The following is a 20,850-nucleotide window of genomic DNA, read 5'->3' as shown; positions in this document are numbered from 1 at the left end:
ACAACTCTGAATATTCTAAAAACCACTGAACTGTATCCTTTAAAAAGCAAACTATATGGTATGTGAATTATATCTCAATAAAGCTGTTATTAAAAACAAAACTAGAACGTTACCATTTTTATAAAAATATGTGTGTGTGTGTGTGTGTGTGTGTGTGCATACACGTGTGTACATGTGCATGGTGGGGGAATATGGTCTAAAGAATATGCACCAGGCTGATAATGATGAGAGTACAGGGAACTTGCACTTTGCACTTTTCTTCCCCCACATTTTTTCAGGAGGGAAGACATAGTCCTCCAGCGTTTTCTCTTTAAATTTTTAAAAATTATACAATATTTTAAAAAATAAATTAATATCTAAAGACACATTCTCACTGTAAATCTGTACTGTCCTGACGAAGCAGAAGCCCCCCTGTTTACACCCCCATCCCGTCTCCTCCTCAGGGTGACCACAGCTGAGGGTCAGCTGGAGCTCCTTCTAGATCTCTGGCTCTGTGTTTAAAATACTGAAATAGATGGTGTTCTTTTAGACTCTCCTTCCTATGTTTACTCGACTCTGTGATCTTTGACTTTTATAATAAGCACCTTAAGCAGAAGAAAACCCCAAAACATCCAGCATTTAAAAAGACAGTCTGTGGTCACGCTATACTATTCTGTATGTTACAGAAACTGTGCATGTAACATAATCCCTTCTTAATGAAAAAAAAATACATAGAGGAATATACATCATATAAGCATAGAGAAAGGCCTGAAAAGACACAAACCAAACCAAATCACAGGTTAGGCTGAGTCAGGCGTCGAATTGAGGGAAGTGGTTAGGGGAGCCTTTCTTCTTTTGTCTTATGTATCGTTATTATTATTTCTTACATTTTGGAGAACACACTCACATACTTCAAACTTCAAAAAACCCAAAAAGGAATACAGTGAACCCTGTAACCAGCTCTCTTGCCCGAGGCAACCAATGCAACCAGAGTCTGATGTGTCCACCCTTAGAGGTATGCTAGGCATGCATTTATATGTTTTTGTAATGAAATTTTTGCTTCACTGAGCTTATATTACTTTTTTAGTAAAAAAAATGCATATATACATTTCAATATGTGTGTGCGCATACATAGAAAAACGTATTGGAAGTATAACATATTGGGAAGTACTCTCACCCAAATAGTAATTTGGTAATTACTCGGAGGAATTCCCTCTGAATATTGGATTACAGGTGAAACTTCTTCTCCTTACGGCTTACTTGTATTTCCTAGTCTTTCTCTACTACGCATATATTACCTGCTGGGTGGGAGGAGAAAGTTATAGTAAAATGTTTTTAAAATGTACTTCCCCAAGAAAAGTCATGAACACCATTCCAACACATTTTCAGAGGATGAGTTCTGAGTGCCCACCAGAAAGGGAGGGCAGTGGGCAGAGAAGAGGGGCTGAAGCAGCAAACCTTTTCAGGACCAAAGTGGTTCCAGCCTTTTCTGGATGGAACTGCCCCGTCCCTGCCCCCCACCTCATCTAAGCCATTTGGGCTCCCACACTGCTCTGCGGCTCTGGAGGGAAAACAAGGCAGGCTCACAGAGCATAAAGACCTTCCTCCTCTCTGCAGGGCAGCAGCTGGCCAGGCGGCCTGGGGGACTGCGGTGCCCCTCCAGGGAGCCAAGGCCCATCAGAGCCCCTCTGTCGAGCCCCCAGGGGCAGATGTTCTGGCCCTGGGCCTCAGGTGGGCGGGCTGGGGCAGGGCAGGACAGCACCCGGGCACCAACAAGAATGCCAGTCACAAGTGCCGGACCCCGAGGGCACAGTCCTTGGCCTGGCACGCAGCAGGGGCTTCCCACCCACCAGCAACTCACAAGGCCGCTTTTGAGCAGCCAGGGTGGTGCCTCTAAGCATCCTGGGTCTAACGGCTCCTAGTAGGAGCAGGAGCTCTGCCCTCCCTTGCCCTTCTCCAGGAGATTAGAAGAGGGTACCTCCGCCCCTCCAGCCCACACAGAGAGGCTGCCTGAGCACAGCTCTGGAGAGACCCCCTGTCTTCTAACACCTTCCACGCTTCCATGCTGCCAGGAAACAAAGACCAACCTTCAAGGAATAAAATGAGCCTTCTGCCAAAACAGTTGGGTAGATTTTCATCCAACTTAGAGGGGATGTTTGAAAAGGTCTCACTGAAAACACAGACTGTGCTGTGTGTACCAAATTTACTCCGGGGGGGAGCCTGGGGTAGGGGTGCATCTCAAAGACTGAGGCATTCTTCCTCCAAAGTGGCTGAAGCAGCTAGAGAGGCGGTGTGGCTCCGGGCTGGGGGAGATTATTTGGGTGGAGGAAACAGAGTGGTTTGACATGGACCCCAAATCAAAGTACAGGGGCAGACGCTGCCAACAGCAGGCGTTGATTTGCTACCTAACTGCTCCTTCCATGGGCAACTGGCAGTTTGATATGGAGAGCTCCTTGCTAGAGGCAGCAGAAGGATATTTATTGAACTAAGGTAAATGCTTCTCTAGGCCCACAGCCATTGTAGAGGTTGTGAGGGTGATGATACTGATAATCAGTATTTACCGAGCTCTTATTCTCCACTAAGCATTTTACCTGCTTGTCTTGATTAATTCTCACAAACACCTTTGAGATCTAGGGATTCACGTTCCCATTTTTTAAAAATTTATTATTTATTTATTTTGGCTGTGCCGGGTCTTAGTTGCGGCACGCGGGATCTTTAGTTGCAGCATGCAGACTCTTAGTTGCGGTATGCATGCGGGATCCAGTTCCCCGACCAGGGATCAAACCTGGGTCCCTTGCATTGGGAGCGTGGAGTCTTACCCACAGACCACCAGGGAAGTCCCCATATTCCCATTTTATAAATGAACAAACTGAGCACTGAAGTAGTAACATGATTTGCCCAATGCTACAGTTATTTGCAAATAAGTGGCAAAGCCAGGATTCAAACTCAGGCCCGTGTGACTCCAAGTTCGAGTTTGCCCTGCAGCACACAGGCCACGGCTAGGCTGCATCAGTTGACGATGCCAGCAGAACTGAGATTTGAACCCAGGTGAACTGATGCTATGGTGAGTGCCCTTCCTACCCCATGAGAGTGGGAATCAGGCCAAGCAGCCTGGGCCAGAGAAAGAGGTACTCGTTGGAGTGAGTGGCCTCTTCAGAGGTTCCGAAACACAGCCGGGTTCTAGGAAGGCCCCTGGATGGGGCAAGGAGGGCACGGGCATCGCCGTAAGAGTTAGTGTGGCTTTGGGAGATGGAGAGTCCTGGGTTAGGATCCCATCCTTGTCTTTCCCCTGTCCCATCTATATACAGCAAGTCCACGCTTTCACTGCCGAGGGCTTGGGTTCAATCCCTGGTCCCGCAAGCTGTGTGGCACAGCCAGAAAAATAAATAAACAAAATAAAATAAAATGGGGACAAAATCACTATGTACCTTGGGAGGCTGCTGGCTACACAACGTGAAGACACACATAAAATGCTTAGTGCAGTGCCTGGTACAGAGCAAGCACTCAGACACAGCAGCTATGTTATAATAAATCCCATCAACACTGATATTGGCTTTCTGCCTAAAATGCAAAGACGGGGAATGATACTGGATTGGGGGTGGCGGTGGCTCGTGTTACGATTTTTGAGCTGCAGCCCAACTGGCAACGGTGCCACTGCAGAACACAGCTGGGGCAGGCCACCCTCCCTCCTCTCTAGCGAAGAGCCATCTCCATAGCAACCACATCAGCTCAGGCCAGGGGCTCCTGTTCCCAGCTGGGTGACAGCATCGCCACAGCAACCTGTCAGGATGGCAAAGGCAGATCTCGATGATGGGACTGGAACAGCTCTGGCAGAAGAACTGCTAAGGGACCCTCGTCTCCATAGAAACCATATCAGGAAGGAGAGGGAGGAGAGAGGGCAATCAGCAAATAAACACAGGGCCACACCTCCTTCCGCAGATCCTAAGACACCGAGCGGCACATCAGGGAGGGCTAGGCCAGCCTCACTGACATCGCCTTCAAGAGGAAGTGAACCAGTGTTTCCTGAGCACCAACTGTGTGCCAGGCACCACAAAGGGCTCTTTACATGCTTGACTTTATTTAAAATTTCACTAATAATAACCACGCCCCCCCCCAAAAAAAACCCCTAAATACAGCAATCATAGAATAAAAAGCAAAAGCCATTGCCTACCATACTCCCACCATTTCTAATGCCTCAGTTCAGTGGGTTTTCCTCCAGACTTTCCTCCAGGCTATTCATTTGCACATATAGACACATGCTTCAAAATCAGTTCGTTCTGTATGGCTTTCCAAAATAATTAGTGGGATTGCACAATATGTATGGTTCTATAGCTTTCTCTTCCTGCTTAAAAATGTACCTTAGAGATCTTTCCACATCAGTACATATGTATCTGCCTTTTTTCTTAAATCGTGGGAAAGTAAACCTAATATAAAATTTACTATTTTAACCATTTTTTTCGTTTTTATGGCAGTAAAATATACATAAGATCTGCTATTTTTAGCCATTTTCAAGTGTACAATCCAGTGGCATCATCACCATTCACCTCCAGAACTTTGTCATCATCCCAAACTGAAATGCTGTACCTATTAAACAATATCTCCCTATACCCTCCTCCCTCCAGGCTCTGGTAACCTCTAACCTACTTTCTGTCTCTATGAATTTGACTACTCTCCGTATCTCATCTGAGTGGAATCATATAATACTCGTCCTGTTGTGTCTGGCTTATTTTATTGAGCACAGTGTCCTCGAGGTTCACCCACGTTGTAGCCTGTTTCAGAATCACATTCCCTCTTAAGATTATACATACATTGTAAGTATATACTACATTTTTGTTCATTGATGGACATTTGGGTTGCTTACACCTTCTGGCTACCGTGAATAATGCTGCTATGAACATGAGGGTACAAATATCTGTTCGTGTCCCTGCTTTCAATTTTGGTATATACCCAGAAGTGGAATTGGCTTATTTGGTAATTCTGTTTAATTTTCTCAGGAACTGCTATACTACCTTATTCTTTTTAACTTCTTCACAGTGTTCTATGGTTACCCAATCTTATGAATGATCATGAACAACCTCATAAACTGGGTACTGTTATTATCCTGATGTCACAGATGAAGAAACTGAAACTTAGGGGAGGTGGCTTCAGGGTCTCAGCCCCATCTCAGCCAAGGAAAGGCTGGGTGAACTCAGGCAGGCTCTCCCTCTCTGGACCTCTGTTCCCTCTCCTTTACAATGGGAACAGGCTGACATCCGAGGCACCTTCTGAAACTGTCTCTCCTTTTCACTATCAAGGGTGGCAGCAATGAGATGTGTGAAGATGGTCCCCTGTTATCGGCCAGGCCATGGAGGGCAGGAGGCTGCCTAGGGGAGGGGGCCTCCCACGCAGCCCTGGGCAGCCCTGAGTAGCAAACACCTCCCATCTCCACACGGCGAAGCCTTTGGCACGTCACACCAACACACCCAGCGGGGAGGGCAGCAGAAGGATTGTTATGGCCTCAGGGCCGTGGTGTCTGTCCTGGAATGCTGGCACGTCTGCCCTCGGGAAGGTGAGAACTGTGCCCCAGAACAACGTTCGATCCTAGCATGCCTCATGAGCAGCCAGACAGCTGAGGCCCAGCTGTGCCTCTGGGGGCAGAAGGCACCCGGGCCGCCTGGGACACAGACCCCTGGATTCTGGAGGATTCCAGCCCTTAGGCATCACCTGGGCTGATGGTTTCCAATCTGTACAGCCCACTGGGCCCTACGTGACCTGGAGGACATCGCTCCCTCCCTCAGGGCTGTGTTTTCATCCATAAAACTGGTACAATCACAACTTCATCGGGCCTTTCTGAAAATCATGGGAAGTGTCTAGCATGGTGCTTAACATGCTGTACACCTAACACACAGCAGAAGGAAGAATGGGATGCCAGGTGGCGGGACTCTCATGACCAAAGACAGAGAGGCTGGTGCCTGGGGTCACACTCAAGAAGCATCTGTGTCCTGCAAATGTGTTGAGACACCAGCCAGAGGCCCAGACCCAGCAGTGACTTTATACCGAGTGGCAGTGCCGGGCAGTCCTTAAAGCATGTCCACAAAATCTATACCACTTAGTCCTTCCAATGACTTGAAGTATTACTATCCCATTTTATAGATGAGGAAACTGAGGCACAGAGGGCTGGGTCCCCTGCTCAGCACTGTTGCATGTTTTCTCAGGCAATCCTCTCCCAGCTGTGGTCCTTTGATGGCTGACTGTCTCCTTCGTTAGCCTGTGGGCTCCTCGAGGACGGGAACCAGGTGTCTCTCACGCACCCCTGTGTCCTTAGTATCCAGCACACAGTGAACACAGTAGGTGCTCAGGGAGCGTGTGCTGGAGCAGTGAATGAATAGACAGCTCTGCCAGGGAGGCATAACTGTGCAGAGACAGAGGTTCGGAGACACTGGCTGGATGGGGCTGGCACATGCCTGCCCGGCCCAGGCCTGGCCCTGCCGGGGTGGACGGGGCCCTCACCTCTCTCGGCCGCTCCAGCTCCGTCTGCAGCACCTGCTTGGCCAGCTCGGTCTCAATGAGCCGCTGCCGAAGCTCCTCATTCTCCTCCTCCAGCCTCGCCCGTTTCTTCTCCACCGCCTCGAGCTCTTTATGCAGCCGCACGGAGATGTCCTTAGAGACCTGAGCAAAGGTAGGTGATGAGCAGGGCATGAGCAGGCCATCCCACCTCTACCACAGAGCAACCCCAGGGTAGGCAGGTACTCTCATCACCCCCACTTACAGAAGAGGAAACTGAGGCACAGAGAGGTCAAGTAACTCACCAAGGGTCACACAGCCAGGAAGTGGTAGAACCAAAACCCAAACCCAGGCACCCTGTGTTTCCTATGTCCACATCATAGTTCAGCTCCCAGAAAGCTATAGAGGCAGTGCCTGTTCTTAGCAATGCCTTTACTTTTATCTGGGCCTTTTAATGCTTCCAAAAGCCTCTCCTGTCTACCCTCTTGCCCAGTCCTCACCAGAGCTTATGACAGGACCAGAAGCTCATTTTATTTATTTAGTTTTATACAGCAGGTTCTTATTAGTTATCCACTTTATACAAATTAGTGTATATATGTCAGTCCCTATCTCCCAATTCATCCCACCACCACTACCCCCCAAGAAGCTCATTTTAAAGAGAGGGGAAACCCAGAGCAAGATGGGGATCCCCAGAGCCACTTGAACCCCATCTCTGCCAGTGACCAGCATACGTTCCTGGGCAAACTATTTCCCTACTCTGGGTCTCAGTCTCCTTAACTACAAAATGGGTGCAATAATAACAGCACCAACCTCATGGGCCGACAGGAGGACTGAATCAGCTATTGCACAAAGGCTTGGCTGAGTGTCTGCACGGTGAGCACTGGGTAAGTGGTGGCTGCTGCTGGGACGCGCTGAGCCCAGAGGGGGCATGACTTGCTGAGGGTCACAATGTGACACAGACCCTGAGGCTTATTTCCAGTTGTCTGGGATACAGAACATACCCCCAGTGACAAAGGCTGGGCAGATATCCAAGTCATCTCTACAGAAGGAGCTAATGGAGCTGCAAACTCCAATCCCGGTTCCAGGACGCTGCTGCAACAGCACCCCGTTTCCTTGAGGACCCCTCTGTCCTGTCCCCTGCTGGCTGGGGTGAAAGGTAGGAAAGGGGGTCTCTTCTCTGGGGATGAGGAAGGCCCTTCTGAGCTGGTAAATCACAACTAGCCTCCATCCTCAAGTGGACTAAGTACTAGCATTTGTTGAATACCTGCTATATGCCAGATTCATTCCTCTTCGCCCCAACTCTGCCCCCATTTTACTGGCAAGGAAACTGAGGCTCAGAGGGCAAATGACTTGCTCAGAGTCAAACAGAGCTAGTGTGGGCCAAGCTGGAGGGAGCTCAGGGGCTTTGGCTGAAGGGCCAGCGTGGCCCAGGCTCCACAAGGGGTATGAGGGCTTTGCCAGCAAGAGGTATGTGTGGGGCAGACAGCCCAGTGCCTCGTGCCTGCCAGTCTCGGAAATGGCCATGGCACCTCCTCCCTGCCGGAAGGGAAGAGGGCCCTCCCTGGCTCTGCCTTCTGCCTGGGCCCAGGCCCAACTCGGCACGGACCCCTTGGCAGTGTGCAAGGCAGGCCAGGAAAAACAACGGCCAGAAAGGAAATCGAGCCCTGCCTCCCCCTCCTCCCTCCGTTGCCCACTGCCGCTCTTCAGCCCCCTGAAGATCTCCCAGGACAGCTGGAAGCTGGCCCACGAGGCTCCTCCCACAGTCTCTCTAGGCCACCAAACCCTCCTCATCCACAAAGTGGGGGGAGCAATCCCTCACTAGCAGAACGAGGACTTTGCAGGTGGGAAAACTAGATTCAAGCCTGATTCCAGCCCTCACTGGGTGTGTGACCCAGGACAGGTTACTTAACCATTTGAAGTCTCGGTTTGGTCATCAGTAAAAGGGGGTTGATATAGCCTAGTCACGAGGCCTGCTGTGAGGAATAAAAGACATAGTGCTTGGAATCCCACTACTGCGCATATACCCAAAGAAAACCATAATTCAAAAAGACACATGCACCCCAATGTTCACTGCAGCACTACTTACAATAGCCAGGTCATGGAAGCAGCCTAAATGCCCACTGACAGACGGATGGATAAAGAAGATGTGGTACATATATTACAATGGACTATTACTCAGCCATAAAAAGGAATGAAATTGGGTCATTTGTAGAGACGTGGATGGACCTAGAGACTGTCATACAGAGTGAAGTAAGTCAGAAAGAGAAAAACAAATATCGTATATTAACGCATATATGTGGAACCTAGAAAAATGGTACAGATGAACCGGTTTGCAGGGCAGAAATAGAGACACAGATGTAGAGAACAAATGTATGGACACTGAGGGGGGAAAGTGGCAGGGGGGTGGGGGGCGGTGTGATGAATTGGGAGATTGGGATTGACATGTATACACTAATATGTGTAAAATAGATAACTAATAAGGACCTGCTGTAAAAAAAATAAATAAAATAAAATTCAAAAATTCAAAAAACAAAAAGACATAGTGCTTAGGCTGGTGGCTGGAACATAGCAGGTGCTCAAAAGTATGATTTTTAATGCATTGTCAAGATTACTGCTTCACCTCTGTGCACTGATTTTATCCAGGTTGGCCCAACACCCCACAACCTCACTGTTGAGTTTAGGGTCCAGGTGTTCAGCCCCAGGTCCCAAGTTTTAGGCTATTAGGTCACCCAGTGAGTCCCTGACCTGATCAATACTCCATTCATTCATTCATTTATTCATTCATTCATCTGCTTAGCCCCTGGGGGCAGGAGTGGTGGAGCACAGAGGTCCAGGCCCCGGGCCATGCCAGGGCTCCTTCATATCTCTGTGTCCCGGTAGCAGCGCAGGGTCTGGCACACACTAAGTGCCTAATAAATGCTTGTTGGATGAACAAACAAATCCAAGACCCCAGCAAGCAAAAAGGGAGGGAAATGAAGGAGTGAGTGACTGAAACATGGGGAGCTGCACATGCCCTAGCTTGGCTGGGGATGCTCCCCCCAACTGCCCACACCCCCAAATGTCCAGAGAGGGCTGTGTCCCTGACTGGGATGAGGGATCAGCTGCTGGGAGGACCGGGGGCTCCTCTCCCAACTATGCTCCCACCTGGGCCAGCTCCTCTCCACCTGGGGTTCACTCCATCCCCACCATGGCCTTGACCTGGGCAGGTGACCCACTCCCCACCAAGAAGTCACGATCCATGTGGATTCCTGGATCCTCTTGGGTTCATGAGTGACTCTATGGATTTCATCCCTTCCGTGAGTCCCCAGATGCCTTCTGCCCCATTCTCCATGGAAGCCCCTTCTCTATCTGCTCTCTACCCCCAGGGGTGCTTTGTTAAGAAGGCCTAGCCCCATGCAGCTTACAGAATTCCAGTGTGGACAAAAGAGCCCTCAATCTCAGATCCCCACAGAGCCCTGTGCCCCTGATGGAGGCCCACAGGAGCAAAGAGCATGCCTGCCTGGAGGGCAGGAGCCTGGTTGCCTGGGCCTCTCCCTTTCTCTCTCTGAGCCTCAGTGGTCCTGGGGCCCCTGGCTCTCACAGGTAATCAGGCAGAATCAGCTGTCGCTCCCCAAGCACCCACCACATGCCTTTCATCCCCTGGGAACGTGCTTTGAATATCATCCCCACTCTGAGGCTCAGAAAGAAAAGGTCATTTGCCCAAGGCCACACAGCTAGGAAGCTACAGAACCAAGATCTGAAAGCAGGTGGGTCAACTCTGGAGTCTTGCTCTCAATCTGAGCCACTGTTGGCCTGAAGCTTGAAGACACATTATATTAATATCAATAATAAGAGTATTAAAAATAAGCGCAACAGTGGGCTCACTGTGTCAGGGGCTCACGGGGCCCCACCTGCCTGTCTCATTTGATCCTCTCATGATCCTTCCAACTATCCCCAAGGTTGGGGAGCTGAGATACTACAGGAGGTGAAGCAGCTGCAGCTTCTGGAAACCAGGGCAAATCCCCAAAGCACAAACAAATGCTCTCAGCCATGAGGTCACTGTTACAGTGCTGGGGCCTGGCTCCTGCCAAATGCAACCAGCAGCCTCCAGCCCACAGCCACCTCGCTCATCGGCCCCTCGGCTCCTGGGCCTAAGGCTTTAAGGGGTCTCTGTCACTCTGAATCCCCAGGGTGTGGGGTAGGAACCCTCACTAAGGAGCACCCCCTGTCCAGGCAGCATCTGGGTTCTGTGTGGCTAAATCCTCCCAGGAATCCCGGGAGGGTGGGAATGTCACCCCCATTGTACAGATGAGGAAACTGAGGATCAAAGAGAGAAAGTAACCTGCTCAGGTCACCCAGGGATTAAACCCAAAGCCAGAACTTTTTCTCCAGCAACATCTGTTTCTTAGAATTGTCTTACTGGTGTGTCCTCGGGCCTCCCACAAGAGTCCCTTCAGGTGGGAATTTTCACCCCTGATTCCCGGGACCTGACGCCCTCCTACAGGATCCCAAGCCCTGAGGGTGGGGCCTGGGAATCTCCATGGTGAACAAACCTCCTGGCTATACTTATCTACCCAGGGAGGCAGAGATTCTGGCCCCCTTCTCCACCCTGGTCCAGCCATTTGTCCCACTAGTGCCTTTTAAGTTCTTCTCCTGAACAGTAACACCCCAGGCAACATTTGCTCATTTGCTGAGGGAGCATCCCGAGCCAGACTTTGTGCTCAGCACGCTCTTTACTTGAGCTATTTCATTTTATCCTCACAAAAATCTCTACAGGTAGAGACTTGTTGCATCTCCATTTTCCACATGGGGAAACTGAGGCTCAGGGCTGTCAAGGAGCTTTCCCAAAGCCACACAGCAAGCAAGTGGTAGAGCAGGTCTCCCCGCCCCCCACCCCTGCCCTCCTCATGCTGAACAATGTTCCTGCTGAGCTTCTGTGGGTCCTGCCAGCTGTGAGAACCAGCAGAGAGCGAGAGAGCCTGGGGGTGGGGGTGAGGGAGAGGGAGGGCCAAGGCCTGAGGTTTCTTTCATGGCGCACTCACCAGTAATCTACCTGCTTGCTTAAACCACTGGGGCTGCAAAAGCCCTGAAGATTCAGCTGCTCTAAGCCCTCCTTTTAACAGAAAGGGAAACTGAGACTCCAAGAGGTGGCCTCACGCCAGTCTACTCTTGCTGGCAGAGCAAATCAGAGGGCCCCCGGGGATACCCTCCCAGGCAGCATCCAGTTCCCTCCACACTTGGGTCTCTCAAGCCCTCCCAGGCGATGCCAGGGAAGTCAGCATTCTGAAAGCCTCCAAAAAATGCCCCAGAACATCCCCAGCACCTGGGAAACAGAGAGGCGGCCAAAGCTGTCCAGCCCAGGCCAGTGTGGATGAGCTCAGCGCTCCAGCTGCAGGCGCAGGGAGAGGAGGGAGGGAAGGGGCCAAGCCACTTGCTGATTGGCTAGTTCAAATCCCAACAGAAGGGGCCGCTCCCCTCCGCCCAGACTCCAGAGGGCCTCCCCCCCTCCCCATTCTACACACACACACCAGCTGCTCTCAGCTCCTCCCACAGAGGCAAGCCAGCCAGTCTGCTCCCAGCTCCAGCCTTCCTCCACCCCTTCTTCATCTAAGGCTGACTTTTCGGTGTCTTCGCCCCAAAGCCCCAACTACCTGGACCCAAACTCAGATTCCTCTAAGCTTCCAGGGCTCTCCCTCACTCCACACCCTCTCAATCTGGTACCTGGAATTTGAATATTTGTATAACAATTTATCCCAAGAGCTGCCTTCTCAGGTACAGGTGCACTTTGGCCTTGGAGATATAACCTTTTTGAGCTGTTTCCTCACTTGTACAGCAGACCTACAATCCCACTGTGCCCACGGCACATGCAAGAAAATGGGAGACGCAAAGGCCGGTGTGGGTCTGGTGCTCACTCTTCACCTCCCCTTACAGGGGCCCTCATCCTTCAACATTCCTTCTTCCACCTCAGGCCTCACCTCAGAGGTCACCCCTGCAGGAAGACTCCACAGACGCCCAGGCTGTGCCAGATGCCCCTACCCCCAGCTCCTACATCCCTGGATAACACTGGGCTGAGTTCTGAGAGCAGGGTGCTGGGCCGGGTCCCCTGGAGTTCTCAGCCCCCAGACCAGGGCTCATACAGACAGGCAGGGCAGATTTCTCTTCTGGAAGCCCCATCTGCCAGCCTCCAGGCCATCCCTTTCCTGCTCTCTGAGGCCAAGAGCAGCAAGGTCAGGCAGCAAGCATGGGAGGCTGATGAGTCTGAGCTCTGCCAGCTACACGGAGGGTCACATGACCTTGGACAGGTACTTCCTTTCTCTGAGACTCACTTTCCTTATCTGGAAAATGAGAATAATAATAATAATAATTATTAGCTAACCTTTTCGAGTGCCTACAGTGACCTCTTACCTACCTGATCTCATTTGATCCTCATAGAACCCTGTGAGGCAGGGGCTGCCATTACACGTGTTTTACAGATGAGGAAACTGAAACTTAGGTGACTTGCTCAAAACCATAAAATTAGGGCATATTGGAGCCAAGATTTAAATCAGCCTTATTCAACTCCAGACCTTCACTACTCTCCATCAGTGCAAGGAAGAAACCTCCACGGAACTATGCACGGATAACTTGGAGCCCAGTACCAGGTGTGTGGCTCATACTCACACAGCAGCTGCTGTTAGTAGGTATCATCTTATGATACCACTTTGGGACAAATGTGGTAGATGGCCTATCAGTTCCTAGGGATCCCCATTTTACAGATGAGGATGTTGAGGCCCAAAGAGATGATGGAACTTGCCCAAGGACACATGAGGAGTGAGCTGACCTGGGCACTCAGGCTCATGGTCCTACCCCCAAGCAAGGGCACCTGTGAGGGTTGGGAGGGCCCTGGGCTTACCTTGACGTCCTGCTCCAGGCCACGGATGAGCTCGCCGTCCACCTGGCCAGTCTGGGCAGCGCGGAGGCTGCGGCGCTCAGCCTTGCGCAGCCGGTACTGCAGGATGCGACAGGTCTTGCTGGCCTGGTCCAGCTGCTGCCGCAGCTCCTGCAGCTGATACACATCCTCCTCCATATAGACGTCCCGCATCTCCAGCATCTCTGCCCGCAGCTCCTCAATCTCGTCCTGCAGAGGGAAGGAGAGGTCAGGTCGCTGGGCCCTATGGCAGTGGCCAGGGTACTTGAGTGCAGGGCACACTCGATGCTGTCCTAGGCACACCTCGGGGGGTCTGGGCGTGGCAGGCTGCGTAACGGGCCCCCAAGATGCCCACGTCCTAATTCCCAGAATCTGTGAATATGTTACCTTACATGGCAAAGGGATTTTGCAAATGTGATTAAGTTAAGGATCTTGAGATTGGGAAATTTTGCTGGATTATCTGGGTGGGCCCAGTGTAATTACAAGCATCCGTATAAGAGGGAGGCAAGGGGCTCAGAGTGGGAGAAGGCGATGTGGCAGAGGCTGGGGTGATGTATGTTGAAGATGGAGAAAGGGCCATGAACCAGGGAATACAGGCAGCCTCTAGAAGCAGGAAAGGGAATGCATTCTCCCCAGAGCCTTTACTGGGATGGAGCCCTGACAACACTTTGGCTTTCAGACTTCTGACCTCCAGAATTATAAGATAATAATCTGGGATTGTTTTAAGTCAAATTCGCAGTAACTTATAGCAGCAATAGGAAAGTAATACACTGGGGAAGCAGAAGAGGCTCATTCAACAAGCATTTATGAGCACCAACTGTGTACCAGGCTCTGTGCAGGCACAGGGGGTGGGGAAGGAGAGTGGTGACCAAGACAAACGTGGCCCTTTCTGTATTGTCTGCATGGAGCCCCAAGTCTCATTGGCAAGACACACAGCAAACTGAAAGATAAAAAAAACCCTCAGATACTGTTAAGAGCTGTGAAGACAAAAAACCATAAAACCAGAACCAAAACACCTGGGTAATATGAAAGAGTAATGGGGGAAGGCGTTATGTTAGAGGACAAGGTCGGGGAGGCGGCCTCTAAAGGGACATTTGAGCTGAGGCAAGAAGGAACAGCCATGCAGAGAGAGAGGCAGGGAGCAGTGTGTGCAAAGGCCCAGAGGCAGGAAAGAGCTCAGTGTGTCAAGATACAGCAAGGCAGCCAGGGTAGCTACAGGGGTAAGGTGAGGCTGGGGAAACTGACAGGGGTCAGCCATCCAGGGCCTTGAAGGGTTGAGTAAAGAATCTGAGTCTGGGTTTTAAGTGGAGGGGGTTGAGGGGGATGACCTCACTTCCTTAGGGCAGCTCCTGACCACCTCTGTCATCAACTCCCAGATGTCCTTCACTTCCCCTTTGTCATCATGGGTATATCAGCAATTCTTCATTTAAGAGTTTGTCTCCCAGAGAGACCGTGAGTGCCTGGGGGGCTTCCCCACGTCTACCTCACTCCCTGCTGTATGCCCCACACCCAGCACAGGGCCCAGCATCCTGCAGGCTCCCAACAAATACTGAGTGCATGAAGGCATGTCTTGTTAGGTAAACAATCACAAAAAGACATACCAACGTGAAACAATCATTAGACACAAAGTGTAGGGGGATGAGCGGGGAGACCCAGGAGAAGAAATGGATGATTACTATGTCTAACAGCAGATGTGAAAGCTGAGTCACAAATGGAAATAACAATATCTGCCCTTAGTGTGACTGAACGGATTAAATAAGATTGTACACTAAAAAGAGAAACCGAGTCACAGGAGATGAATGACCTGCCAAAGGCATCCCAGAGGAGTCACAGAAAGCACCTAGAAATGGTGCTGATGGGAAAGCGGGGTGGGTCCAAGAAGCAAACAAACAAACCACTGTGCAGGCCCTGGAGAGGGACCACAATCTGGAGAGCTGGGTTCACCAGCCCTCTGAGCCTCCCTTTCCCCAAAGAAAATGGGTGGCTCCCTACGGGGGAATGGCCTGGGGTTCCCAGCACCCCTGAGACTGGATGGGTTGGTTTAATTCAGGGTTAGGAAGTGGCACCTTCAGGCTGGTTCTTAGTATGAAAGTTCATGGAGGTTTTTATATCCATCTGTACCCAGCTACTCCTGGGACTCTTTCTCAAATGGTTCTGAACACAGGAAAGGAAGACAGAGGGGACGACAGGGTATCTGCTTCTCTCAACCCCAACAGATACTGTCCCATTCCCACCTGGCACCACAGCCTCGCTCCTGCTTGGGGGGGTGGGTTCAGCAGCACCCCACAAAGTGAATGATTCTGCCTGCATCAAGCTGCAGAGGAATGGTCACCTCATCAGGACCCCCACCTCTACCCCAATATATACACAGACTCAACCTCCCCCCCATGCCAAGCAGACAGAACTAAAAGTGGAGAAGGAGGAAGTGGGACAGTCAATGATCACACCAGTTAAAGAAATGAGGAAGTGAGGGGTCCACACTCATTTCAGCTGGCAAGATTAAGGAAGCATAAAGGAAACAGCACTCAGGAAGTGTGGGCCAGTTGGCTAAATCCAAGCTAAACCAGCCTCCAGATGGGCCTGTGTTCAAATCCTCACCATACTATTTACAGAACATGTTGACAGGGAGCACCCCCAAAGTGCAGGGTGAGCCAAAGGGAAGTGCAGGGGATGCACAAGCTAATGATGCTGGGCTACATTAAAAGATGTATGACATTTAGATCATGGGAGGTGACAGCCCACAACACAGGACCACACCCAGGGCACTGGAGTCATTTTTGGGGACCACTTATTTTTCTAACTTTTAAATAACTGATTTTTTCAGGACTTCCCTGGTGGTCCAGTGGTTAAGAAGCCGCCTTCCAATGCAGGGGATGCGGGTTCGATCCCTGGTTGGGGAGCTAAGATCCCACATGCTGCGGGTCAATTAAGCCCGCATGCCACAATTAGAGAGCCCACACACCGCAACTACTGAGGCCGCGCACTCTAGAGCCTGAGTGCCACAACTAGAGAGAAGCCCACGTGCTGCAACGAAGAGCTCGCGTGAGCAACAAAAAAAAAGATTCCGCATGCTGCAACGAGGATCCCGCCTGCCGCAACGAGGATCCGGCGTGCCGCAACTAAGACCCAATGCAGCCAAATAAATAAATATTTTTTTTAAAAAACTGACTTTTCTGTTTATAAAAGTAAATGACGGGACTTCCCTGGTGGCGCGGTGGTTAAGAATCTGCCTCCGGGGCTTCCCTGGTGGCGCAGTGGTTGAGAATCTGCCTGCCAATGCAGGGGACACGGGTTCGAGTCCTGGTCTGGGAGAATCCCACATGCCGCGAAGCAACTAGGCCCGTGAGCCACAACTACTGAGCCTGCGCGTCTGGAGCCTGTGCTCCGCAACAAGAGAGGCCACGATAGTGAGAGGCCCGTGCACCGCGATGAAGAGTGGCCCCCGCTTGCCGCAACTGGAGAAAGCCCTTGCACAGAAACGAAGACCCAACACAGCCATAAATAAATAAATAAATAATTATTAGAAGGAAAAAAAAAATCCACACTGCTAAATTAAAAAAAAAAAAAAAGAAAAAGAAAAAAAAAAGAATCTGCCTCCAATGCAGGGGGCACGGGTTAGAGCCCTGGTCCGGGAAGATCCCACATGCCGCGGAGCAACTAAGCCCGTGCACCACAGCTACTGAGCCTGCACTCTAGAGCCCGTGCGCCACAGCTACTGAGCCCACATGCCACAACTACTGAAGCCCGCGTGCCTGGAGCCCGTGCTCCGCAACAAGAGAAGCCACCGCAATGTGAAGCCCGTGCACCGCAACGAAGAGTAGCCCCCGCTCGCTGCAACTAGAGAAAGCCTGCATGCAGCAACGAAGACCCAACGCAGCCAAAAATAAATGAATAAAATAAATTTTAAAAAATGTTAATCATAAAAAAAATTATTAAAAAAAGTAAATGACGATCATGAAGACAGTTTTGAAAACAGAAAACATAAACCACTCATCATTCCTCCACCTGGTCTTGAATCACAGTGGTTCTCAAAGTGTGGTCCCTGGACCAGCAGCATTAGCAACACTGGGGGGGGAACTTGTCAGAAATCCTCATGCCCTGACTGAGAACTACTGAATCAGAAACCCTGGAAATGGGGGCCCCCGAGTGACTCTAATGCAGGGTGTTTCCTTCCAGTCTTTTTTTTTTTTTTTTTAATGGTGAAGGGCAGGCCTTTTTTGGCTGCATTGGGTCTTCGTTGCTGCGCGCAGGCTTTCTCTAGTTGCGGCGAGCGGGGGCTACTCTTCGTTGCAGCGAACGGGCTTCACATTGCGGTGGCTTCTCTTGTTTCGGAGCACGGGCTCTAAGCACACGGCCTTCGGTAGTTGTGGCTCACAGGCTCTAGAGCTCAGTCTCAGTAGCTGTGGCGCACGGGCTTAGTTGTTCCACGGCATGTGGGATCTTCCCGGACCAGGGCTCGAACCCGTGTCCCTTGCATTGGCAGGTGGATTCTTAACCACTGTGTCACCAGGGAAGTCCCTTCCTTCCAGTCTCTTTCCTTAAATGCGCAAGAGTCACGTGTCTCAGCACACAAGTCCTCAGCCCAGAGCCTGGCACAGAGCAGGGTCTCAATAAGCATCTATTGAAGAAGTGAATGAATGAATGACCTTTCTCACATGAGCAGCTGTCTCTCCAGGCCTGCCCTTCACCACAGTCCATTTCTGAAAATGCAGGATGTTGCATTCATGCCAGCTCCATCTCTCCGTGGTGGCCAAGGGGGGCCCAGGCCCCCCGGGGGCTTGTCCCAGCTGCAGGCAGAATGTGGTCAGCCCCTCCTGGCACCATCCACGTGAGAGGGTGAGTCCACAAAGGCTGAATTGTGGCCCGCACGGCTGGGTCTGCTGGGATGTGTGCAGCAGAAGCTGAGCTTTCGGGGTCTGAGGTGGGGGCTGGGAAAGGGGCTGCTGAGACATGGGGAGGGGGCCGAGGGTAGGACTCTGCTTCCCTCCAGAGGTTCTTGGACCTCACCGAGCCTCCCAGTCTCCCGGGACTTCATCCAGGGACTGTCTGATCCAACCGAGGGAGCTGGTAGGGAATTGCCGGCGGGTGGGGGGTGGGGAGCTCAGGCTTCCCTTCAAAGACAGCTCAGTGCGGCTTCCCTGGTGGCGCAATGGCTAAGAATCTGCCTGCCAATGCAGGGAACACGGGTTCGAGCCCTGGTCCGGGAAGATCCCACATGCCGCAAAGCAGCTAAGCCCGTGCGCCACAGCTACTAAGCCTGCGCTCTAGAGCCTGCGAGCCACAACTACTGAGCCCGTGTGCCACAACTACTGAAGCCCGTGCGCCTAGAGCCTGTGCTCCACAACAAGAGAAGCCACCGCAATGAGAAGCCCACGCGTGGCAACAGAGTAGCCCTCGCTCACCGCAACTAGAGAAAAGCCCATGCTCAGCAACAAAGACCAAACGCAGCCAAAAATTTTAAAAAAATAAATTAATTAAAAAAAAAAGTTTCCTCCTTAAAAAAAAAAAAAAAAAAAGACATTTCAGTGTCCACTGAGCCTCTCACCCCAGCCGCGGGGAAATGCGGAGAGAGGGGGCCAACACCACTGAACTAAGCCAGCCCAGTGGCTATACAAAAAGGTTGTCGGAGACCCCCCAACGTCGGTGGGGAAACCCAGACTTCATCTCCCACTGCAGACAGGAAGAGGCCACACTGCCCAGCAGTGCCCACCTCAGAGCCCAGGGGCCCCCGATTCTCACACCGCCCCCCGCCCCACCCCACCCCCAGTCAGAAAGTCCGGACTAAAGAAGCTGAGCAAAGGTGCTCAGGTCAGGCACAGCCTGCCAGGCCTCCAAACCCATCCCCTCCGGCCGCTCCTTCAAGGTAACCTCTCCTCCCCTTGAAGCTTAACCTGATTGTTTAACCTGGACTGAGAACAGGGAGTGAAGCGGGGAGGACGGTGGACAGGATCGGGCACCCACGCTGCTGCCAGGGTAGTCAGCCTTTCCCTTTACAGAGAATGTTTATTTTGCTCTGATTATAGAGGTAATACCTGTTTATTGGAAAAAACTTGGAAAAAAAAAGCAGATAGCTTTCTATCTCCTCCACTAGTTCCCACTGGTCTCTGCGTTAGGTCCAAGCTTCTTACCCTGGAATCTGAACACACCCCTCTCTCACCGCCCCCCCTCCCACCCCGGGTCTCCTCCCCACTTCTGTCTTGCCTCTGCCCTCCATGTCCAGGTACACCACGACCAAGAAATAGCCACCACCTATTGGGAAGCTCACTAATTACCAGGCCCAGTCCAAGCACAGTACGTGCACAATAGTTTGACCCTTACCAGCTCTGTGAGGTAGGTAGGGAAAATGTTCCCACTTTGCAGATGAGGAAACTGAGGCTCAGAAGTTTCCCAGGGCTGCTCAAGCAAAGGAGTGGTGGAGTTGGAATCCAAACAAGCCCTGTAACCCCGGGCCAGTGCATCTTAACTGTGTGTTCTACTCCCAGGGTTGCTTGGGCTATTCCCTCTGCTAGAGAGCCTTTGCCAGGCTAACTGCTAACTTTCTCATCCTTCCAGAGTATTCCCTCCTCCCCCAATCTGATTCAAACCCCACGCTCTGAACTCCATTCTTCTTGTGCTAACAACTTTAGGTCGCATTTGCTCGTCTTCAAGTCTATCTTCCCCAAGAGCTGGCGGGGAGGGCAGGTGCTGGGTCTGACTCGTGTCTGGTCCCCAGCACAGCCCTGGACAGGACATGGGACGGAGCAGGCACCCATCACTGTCTATGGGTGGGTAGATGAATGAATGAAAGGAGTATGGCTTCTGCCCTGTCCAGCCTCTCTCACAGCCCAGAGAGGGCAGGCCCTCCTGATCCCAGCCCCAGGTCAGCTACAAAGAGTCAGGGAGAGCCTAGGCTGCTCCAGGGCTGGCCTCAGACCCCCATGCCACCTCAGGAGGATGGGCAGGGTCTCTCGAACCTCAGCTCACCCACCCACTCCCTGCCCACAAGTACACCTCTGTCCGTCCTCCCTCACATCCCCTAATGACCCATGAGGTCAGCCTGCAGGAATCAGCCTCTCAGGGGCAGACCCGCTCCCCGAAACGGATTGGTTCCCAGGAATCCTGAGGAAATTAGCCAGGAAGAGTCTTTTGGTCCACACTGGGCCGGAGGGCCAAACATGAGCTCACACTACCGCTAATAATAGCGTGGCATTGCATGGCAGCACGGGGCTTCACAGTTTACAAAGACATTCCATGTGAATCATCTCACGGGTCCTCACAGAAGCCCCACGGACAGGCAGGACGGGAATCACCACCTCTGTTCTAGAGGCAAAGAGCGGCAGAGGAGCACAGGGGAGGTGGGCTGTGTCCAGGGTCACACAGAGACACCTCCAAGCGGGACTCGGGCTGCAGACTTCAGGCTCTTTCATCTGCACCAGAACGCAGGGAGTCCATGAACTTGGATGGGAAGGGGAAAAAAAAAATCACGTCTTTACTTTCACTAATGCTAACTAAAAATTAACATT

General features: G+C 51.5%; 1 protein-coding gene across 3 annotated transcripts in view; it reads right to left on the bottom strand.

Annotated features, from left to right (window-relative positions):
* Window positions 1-20,850, bottom strand: part of MTCL2 (microtubule crosslinking factor 2) — a 71,626-nt gene that overhangs the window by 37,039 nt on the left and 13,737 nt on the right. For all 3 annotated transcript variants that reach the window (XR_009703571.1, XM_061210180.1, XM_061210179.1), the window contains exons 2-3: window positions 13,334-13,558; window positions 6,469-6,627 (exon numbers count right to left, since the gene is read on the bottom strand). Coding sequence is in view for 2 of the 3 variants with exons in the window: in XM_061210180.1 (XP_061066163.1) it covers window positions 6,469-6,627; window positions 13,334-13,558 (384 nt within the window). In the remaining variant the exon portion in view is untranslated. The remainder of the gene's footprint in view (window positions 1-6,468; window positions 6,628-13,333; window positions 13,559-20,850) is intronic.

This window comes from Eubalaena glacialis, chromosome 13 (genome assembly GCF_028564815.1).
Source record: "Eubalaena glacialis isolate mEubGla1 chromosome 13, mEubGla1.1.hap2.+ XY, whole genome shotgun sequence".
Lineage (NCBI taxonomy): Eukaryota > Metazoa > Chordata > Mammalia > Artiodactyla > Balaenidae > Eubalaena > Eubalaena glacialis.
The sequence above is the reverse complement of the archived record's forward strand: the minus strand, read 5'-3'. Positions and strand labels throughout refer to the sequence as shown.